The sequence below is a fragment of the Miscanthus floridulus genome, chromosome 17, assembly GCF_019320115.1.
Source record: "Miscanthus floridulus cultivar M001 chromosome 17, ASM1932011v1, whole genome shotgun sequence".
Lineage (NCBI taxonomy): Eukaryota > Viridiplantae > Streptophyta > Magnoliopsida > Poales > Poaceae > Miscanthus > Miscanthus floridulus.
Window position 1 is genome coordinate 89,145,719 of NC_089596.1, and position 7,804 is coordinate 89,153,522.

At 50.1% G+C, this 7,804-nt stretch overlaps 1 protein-coding gene across 1 annotated transcript; it reads right to left on the reverse strand.

Annotated features, from left to right (window-relative positions):
- Nucleotides 1-364: 364 nt before the first annotated feature.
- On the reverse strand, nucleotides 365-2,974 carry LOC136517346 (probable indole-3-acetic acid-amido synthetase GH3.4). Its single transcript, XM_066510895.1, has 3 exons — nucleotides 2,496-2,974; nucleotides 1,464-2,374; nucleotides 365-1,371 (listed from the first exon to the last, which is right to left on the reverse strand). The coding sequence occupies exons 1-3, from the start codon at nucleotides 2,831-2,833 to the stop codon at nucleotides 695-697; spliced, it is 1,926 nt and encodes a 641-aa protein (XP_066366992.1). The 5' UTR covers nucleotides 2,834-2,974; the 3' UTR covers nucleotides 365-694.
- Between the last annotated feature and the right edge of the window lie 4,830 nt (nucleotides 2,975-7,804).

A 7,804-nucleotide genomic window follows, 5' to 3' on the forward strand; every position in this document is an offset into this window, starting at 1 on the left:
TGTGTTTATTGTATTATACCGTTTGATATTCTAGGTTTATAGAGTTTAGGGATGTAAACTTTTTCACACCTCAGAAACATGACGAGCACATTTTCTATCACCGAAAGAATAGCGTAATTAAATTCTAAAATATATTTAGAAAAATACGACTAGTCGTGTTATATTGAGAGCTTAAATTCATATGAACATGTTCCACCCATAAGAAACTTAACTAGTTGACCTATGCTTAGTTTGCGATGTTATTATTTGAAATCATAAAAATAGGATAGAGAAATACAAAGAGACCTAATGAGGAGAAAGAACCATAAACACCAAGAGTAATGCTAGACCTACAAGAATATAAACAAAGATTCTACTATCAAGCTTGTGTCGGCATCAAAATCTAACTAGTTGAGCTCCGCTGAATTCGTAATGCAGGTCACTACTACGTACGTACAACTTTATTACAAAACCAGATAAAAGAAAAGAAAAGGAAAGAGAAAGAACCAAAAGCCCATGATAGCACGACGCGTACAATACTTAAGCTACCACACACGATGATTAGCTAGCTCGCTAATCACTCGTTGCCATGCACATGCACGGATACATCATCTCATCATAATCGAATCGATCGACCACAAACCGTCTCCCTCTCTCACTAACGGTTCCGGAATTAGCCAGCTAATTAAATCCCCTAGTACGTATAGCTCGATCATCAGGCGACGACGACCGCCCCTCCTCCACCTCCATTGCTGCCGCCGCCGGCGGCCTTCTTGGCGGCAGCGGCGTCGCTGCTCCACTGCTTGCCTCCGGGGCTCCACTTGGGGCACTTGGGGCTGAAGTAGCTGGCCTGCACCCGCGCGTCCAGCAGCTCCACGACGGGGCCCGGGCGCACGCACCGGGGCGCCTTGTACTGGTTGATGGACGCGCCGCGGGCGAGCGCGTAGTCCATGAGCTTGTCGAACGTGCCGTCCGACACCACCCGGATCTCCAGCGGCCCGATGGAGCGGTCGGCGGCGCGGCCCTGGCGGTACACGCTGTTCAGGGCCTCCTCCACGGCCAGGCAGCAGTCCTCGAACACCGACGCCGGCACGGGCGTCGTCGTCGCGGCCCCGCCCGCGGCAGCGGCGCGGAGGCGGAGCTCCCAGAACAGCACGTAGTGGCCCGGGATGGTCCCGGCGTCCGCGTAGCTCGTGTACTCCACCAGCGACGCGCCGAACGGGGCCAGGTGCTGCACCGCGCCGCTCACCGCCGCGTGCAGCTCCGCCTCGTCGGTCTTGTCGGAGTCGATGCTCAGCACCACGTTCTTGCGGCGCAGGAAGTTGAACATGGGCGCCTGGTTCTTGAACCCGGCCACGCGCAGCACGTCGCCAACGCGATAGCGATACAGCCCTGCGGGTCACACAGTTGAGTTGACTCACTGCACAGCTAAGCTAGCACTTGTCATTAGTAGTAGCTGTTTCATTTCATCACCCGCACCGCACCTGAGTAGGTGGTGACCACGAGCTCGTACTCGTGCCCGAGCTTGACGTCGACGAGGTCCACGAGGTCGCGCTGGTTGGGCTCGCCGGCGTCGTCGTCGGGGTGTGGCAAGGGGAGGAACTCGAAGTAGCACATTGTGGGGATGAGGGTGTAGGCGACCTCGCTGGGCTTGCACATGGGGTTGAGGTTGATGCCGAAGTAGCTCTCCGAGGACGCGTACATGGTGCACGTGAGCGGCAGCCCGCCGCCGTAGAACTCCAGCTGCGGGATGTACTGCGCCATGGCGCCGGTGACGATGACGTCGATGTACTTGGTGTTGGGCCACACCCTCCGGATGATCCCCTGCCACGACGCCCTGGCGCACTCGGCCTCGACGGCGTCGGCGAGCGCCGGGTCGGCGCGGAGGAGCACCCGCTGCTCCACGGCGGCGCGCACGGCGCGGTCGGTGACCGCCTCGGCGTCCAGCGTGCCCCTGCGGATGTCCCGGCACAGGTGCTGCCAGTGCTTCTCTAGGAAGCGGATGGCGCGGAGGAACCCCGAGGCGAAGACGGCGCCCACGCGGAGCACGTCGGCGCGGTGCACCAGGCCGCACAGCAGCTGCACGTACATGCTCTGGTACGCGTCCACGCAGAGGATGGCCTCGTCGGGGCTGGTGTACACGGTGTAGGGGTCGTGCGGCCGCTCCAGGAAGTGGCGGCTCCGGTAGAAGCTCGTCAGGACTGGGCGCGCCGGGTGGCCCCCCGGCGTGCGCGACTCCGCCTTGACGAAGTAGAGGTACATGCACTTGCCCTTGTCCAGCCCCGGCACGGCCTGGCTCATCACCGGCATCAGCAGGTTGTACAGCAGCGACCGCCGGTCCAACTCGTCGGCGATCGCCGGCATCAGCTTGCGCTCCCCTCCAGACGTGCCGGAGCTGCCAGCATGCCACGTACGGCCATTACTATCCACGCTACGCACGCTCACGCGTGCGACGTACTGTACGTCCACATGCACATGCTATAGCCTATATAGAGTCACGGATCGGATCGACTCACCTGGTGAGGAACTCGCGGATGGGCTTGCCGGAGAGGATGGGCGACGTGTCGCCGTTGGCGATGCGCAGCACGTCGGGGAGGATGTCCTCGTAGGTGACGAGCGGCGCGGCGCGGCGGAACGCCTCGACGGCACCCGGCGCGTCGCCCGAGACGCCCAGCCTCCGCAGGTACTCGGCGGGCGCGTTCTGCGCCAGGATCTCCGACAGCACGCGGCGCTGCACCTGGGCCGCCCCCGCCGTCACGTGCTCGATGTACTCGAGCAGCTCGCGGTGCGTCTCGGGCACCGCCGCCGCCGCCGCCGTCGCCTCTCGCATGGTGGTGACCGGCGCCTCCGGCATGCCTCGATCTGGTGGTGCGGTGTGGTGTCTGTCTTGTAGCTAGCTCCTAGCTCGTGATGAGGCGGGCTTACACCGAGGGAAGCTCTCTTCCTCTCTCTCGCTGTAGACTGTAGAGTGCCTGCCTGCCAGGTGATTAGTGGCTCAAGGATCTGGAGCTCGTGTTCTTGTGTGACAGAAGCGAGGGGTGGGTGTGCGATATTTATAGATGGCCAGGGCTCGCTCTCTTGTCCTGCTGCTGGCACTGTTCGTGTCTTGTAGCGCCTGTCCCGTGCGTACGAAATGGAATATCTGTATCGCTTTGGAAAAAAAAAATCGAGATTATATTCTGGATAATGCATACTAGAGAGTGTGTTTCTTTCGGAAAAGAAATTACTATATGTAGTAACCAAGTGTGTTTATGACGTCAATATGTGATCGATCGAGGTTTGGATTTTTTGATGGAGATGTATGTATGTAATAGTTCGACGCACACGGAAGAAGGCGTGGTTTCTATGATGCTGAGTCACATAAATGACGTGCAGACCCCAAGTGGCAAAACGGTTCCGGCGCGATTCAGGTTGCCCTGGCATACTATCTGCATGAACTGATCTGTGATCATGCGTTAGGGACAGCATGGCAATGTGGAGCACCAAAAAAAAGTGGAGCATGTAGCTAGCAGGGCCTTGGGTTTAATTATTTCGTTTTTGAGGTTGTCATAACAACATCTTTGTGTATACAATTGGGAGTATATATGAGGACAGGACAGTGTCAGAATAAATAGTGAAGACGTATTCCAGTGCATCCACAATTCTTAGCGTCCAATCGCTGTTGGCATTGGTTCGTACCCCTCCGCCCTCCATTACCAGTAAAAAATAGTTTAAGCTTGATGAAAATTGTAATGAATATTATTTAATATTTATATCTTCAATAGAGTTTGTTGCAAAAAATATATTTCATGATTAATCTAATAAAATTTTGTACTCCACAATAAATAACAACATTCTTTGTATAAACAAATCGGGAGTGTGTATATAAGCACATGGCTGTGTCAGAATAAATAGTGAAGACGTACTCCAGTGCATCCACAATTTTTAGGGTCAAATTGATGGTGGCATTTCAAGTCTAATAAAAATCCGGCAAAACTCTTGCCGCCTTTAAAAAAAGGAATAGATGGTGGCATTGGTTGTACCTCTCTGCCCACTATTACCGGTCAAACTAGTATAAGTTTGATCAAGTTTATAATAAATAGTATTAATATTTATATTCCATAATTAATCTAACCGTATTTATTTTGTACTGGCTCGTCTAAAAAATATATAATTATCACTTTTCGAGAAATCAAACAGTTTAAAGTTTCACCAAAGTTATAGAAAAGGCAAAGACAATCTCTAAAAAGGAAATGGAAGGGTGGTCCCACTTGTGCTTTTTGTCAGAAAGATGAGTTAACCACTTATTTTTTTATGTCCTGTGAGCAAATATGTTTGGAGCATCCTTGATTATCTTTGGTGCAATAGTGAGACCTAACTTGTTTTCTCAGTTTTGGGGGTTTGGATTAATTGGTGTTTACCAAAAGGCAAACATGTGTACACTGCTGGTTTAGCTGCGGTTGGGCTATGTGTAGAACAAGAAACAATGTTTGCTTTTTTTCGCGAGTGGGCTTCCACCCGTTTTTCATTAAGAGGATAAGAGTTTGAAACGTTACAGGACCGACAGTGTTGTTGCGAGGAGCCCCTAACACGTGCCCAGAGGGAACCTAGCTACTGGATGCAAATGTTTTCTTTGAAGGAAAAAAAGTGAAGGCGTCTACTGAGATCATATGTTTGATTTGTTCTATGTAACATATTGGGCAGGATTCAAAAGGATGTGATCTCATCGCAGTTGGATCATGGCACAAAGTTTTGAACAAGACGGCGTTGCACTTTCATCAGCAAGGACGGAAGGATGGCGATTATTGTGTAAGCGGGTAGTGTCTTTTGTGCATGGTTGGATGCTCTGTTTGATTGGTGATGTTGTAAACTGCATTAAAACGCTTGACGGTTTCGTGGTTCGTTTAGCGCCTATTGGGTGAACCTCTGTGTTCATTCCAGCGTGGCCACACCTTAGTTTCGATACGGTTTTATTTTGCTATTACAAACTATTGTAATTTCATTGTGTTTGAGTAACGAAATTCGGTTCGTCTGTAGCGGAAAAAAAGTTATACAAAGTACTAATATTCATAATACAAAACAAGTAACATTAAATTAATTATAAAGTATATCTTTGTATTAAACCTAATTAAAGACTTAAATGTTAATATCATTCACTATAAATTTGGTCGACTTAAGCTTTCATAGTTGTATTCTTTTTGGGAATGTGGAGTATCATGAATGTTAGTATTCTTTTATATAACTTTAATCAAAATGTAAATTGTTCTTTTTGAAAAATGAGAATTATATTTTTTTTGGAGCGAGAGAGTATAGGACATTCTAGTGTTTTAGGTATTGGGTTAATGGTAACATTATTATTGGCAGAACCGCCATGGACAAAGACCGCCGCTTAACCCAAAACCTATGGTATTCTAAAAAAAACCTAAAACCTAGGTAGTAATGACGTTATAGAAACTGAAACCCGATAATTTTGCTGGGGTGGAACCAGGCAACTAGCCCTAGGTTAGGTGCTAGACTGTCAAGGACAGACGACTGTATCCACCAGCATTGAAATACTGATGGCATATGGTCATATGGATACGGTATGAGTACATCCACCAATGTACGTATGTACGTGTGATATAGGCCCTATTTGGATCCCTTCAATTTTTGTCGGTTTTTAAGAATCTGGTTTTTAAAAATTCACTAGTACAGAAACAAGCTGTACTCCTGGTTGAGAAACCTCTTTAGTCCCGGTTTCTCAACCGAGAGCACGAATCCAGGACTAAAGAGCCCCTCCTTTAGTCCCGGTTTCTCGCCCTCCCGGTTGGTACCAACCGGGACTAAAGGTTTTTTTTCCCGGTTGGTATTTTCAATTGATGATTCGTTTTGGTTTTTTTGGCTGCGTGACCTCCATCCTGTATGCATCTGTCTTGATGAACTCACTCAAGATCTTCGCCTCCGTGTATTGTGGGTACCCAAAATCCATCATCTCATCCTCACCGCCCACCGGATCTGGATCTGCACGCCCCCGCCTGCGCCTCTCTATCTGCGGCCAGTAGATTAATGCGGATCAGTAGACCAAATCAAATGCGGAAGTAAACAAGAAGCAAGAAAGAGACAACGAGAGGGAAAAAAAGCCTAACCCATCGAACTCACTTGTTCTTGTCGCATCGCATCCTAGGGATCTTGCTGCCTCCACAGCAACGTTCTTGAAGATGAGCCCAGCACGTCCTTCAACAGGAGGAAGGTGAGCGCCAGGGCCGCCCCTGCGCGTTGGCTTTGATCCACGCCTCCTCGCCGTAGGCTGCCGATGGTGACTCGTCGTGGCAGCGGAAGGGCTGCACGCCACCGCCTCCTCGCCACAGGACGACAACAGCAACGATGTGCCGCAGCTGCGCCAGTGCCGCCCCCGCTCGTGGCTCCGGCCTGCTCCTCCATAGTTGCTTTGAATCTGAGAGAAATCAAGGAAGAAGAGAGACAACAGTAAGCGAGGTGGGGAAAGTTTTGAAACAGAGTGCGGTGGATGAAACAGATGCGAGGGGACATTTAGTCTCGGTTGGAGACAGCAATCGGGACTAAAGGTCCATTTCTAGTCCCGGACGGAGCCTCCAGCCGGGAGTAGACTTTTACTCCTGGTTGGAGGGACCAACCGGGAGTAAAAGTTAACCTTTGTCCCGGTTGGTAGCTCCAAACGAGACTAAAGGTCCTCTGCAGCAAAAGCCTGCCGCAGTAGCCCACTTTTACTCCTGGTTGGAGCAACCAACCGGGACTAAAGGTTTCTCTAGTCCCGAGCGCGAAAAATACCGTGACTAAAGCCAAATTTCGAAGTGGATCAAAAGTCGTTTCTCTACTAGTGATTAGGTCGGATCCAAACAGACTAGTTTCTTATGCTAGAATTTGCCAAATTCTAAAAAACCCTTTTGCCAGTTTTTTTTGACCCAGAGAATAATAAAATAAGTTAGATTCTTAAAAAACTAGGGGATCCAAACACCTCCATAAATTTTTGCTCAGAATCCAGATTTTAAAAATTAGAGGCAAAAACCAATTTTTAAGAATCCGAAACCAATCCCAACGGGGCCTTAAAACAGCAATGCACATGAACTTGCACAAGCATCCTGCTCCGATATATTATGGTATGACTACAAGCCCTAATGGTTATTATTTTTTATTTTTATACAGAAAATATGTTCACAAGTACCTAAAATAGTCTCAACTAATAATAAAATTTCCTAATAAATTTTCCAGGTTTCGGTAGTGCCTGGTAGTGGAGTATGATACTGTACGTGGACGCTGCAATCACCTTGCCCCCGAGGGGGCCAAACAGCGGGGGGATTTTTGTATTTAATTGCGTTCAACGCCCCCTTCTTCGCCGGCTCTGGGACCAGCCTATCCTCGGATAACCTGTGGCCTGTTCGCTTCGATTTATCAGTCGGCTTATTTTTTTCTAACAGTAAATTAACTTCAGTCGACTTTAATATCAGTCGAACACCCCCTGGTTGATCATAGCTTCACGCCAAAGCCCCCTCAATCGAGGAAAACAAAGGCTGGCTGGCTGTTGATCTCGATCTCCTGGTGACAACGAGAGCCATATCATCCACACAGATCGAAGGTTGGTGACTCGGCGTGAACTGACGATTTTCCCCCATCCAAGGAGGGTAGCCTGCGACTGCGAGCGAGCGGCCGGGTCCGGGGCCCGGCCAGCAGAGCATGCAGGAGATAAGAGCAGGGAGGCAGGTGAGCTGATCACCTGGAAATAAATGGGTGCCGGCAGCGGCCCGCAGACACGGCGGGGGAGGGCCTTTGCGTGTGCCGCGATGGCGCGCGTGCGCTGCCGGGCGATGGGTCGGCAACAGTAGCGGTTCCC

Excerpts from the sequence above, each read along its gene's own strand:
- LOC136517346 (XM_066510895.1), bottom strand. The coding sequence starts at position 2,833 with ATGCCGGAGGCGCCGGTCACCACCATGCGAGAGGCGACGGCGGCGGCG. Across the intron at positions 2,375-2,495 it reads ATCCGCGAGTTCCTCACCAG|CTCCGGCACGTCTGGAGGGG; the intron begins GTGAGTCGATCC and ends GCATGCTGGCAG. Across the intron at positions 1,372-1,463 it reads CGTGGTCACCACCTACTCAG|GGCTGTATCGCTATCGCGTT; the intron begins GTGCGGTGCGGG and ends TGTGACCCGCAG.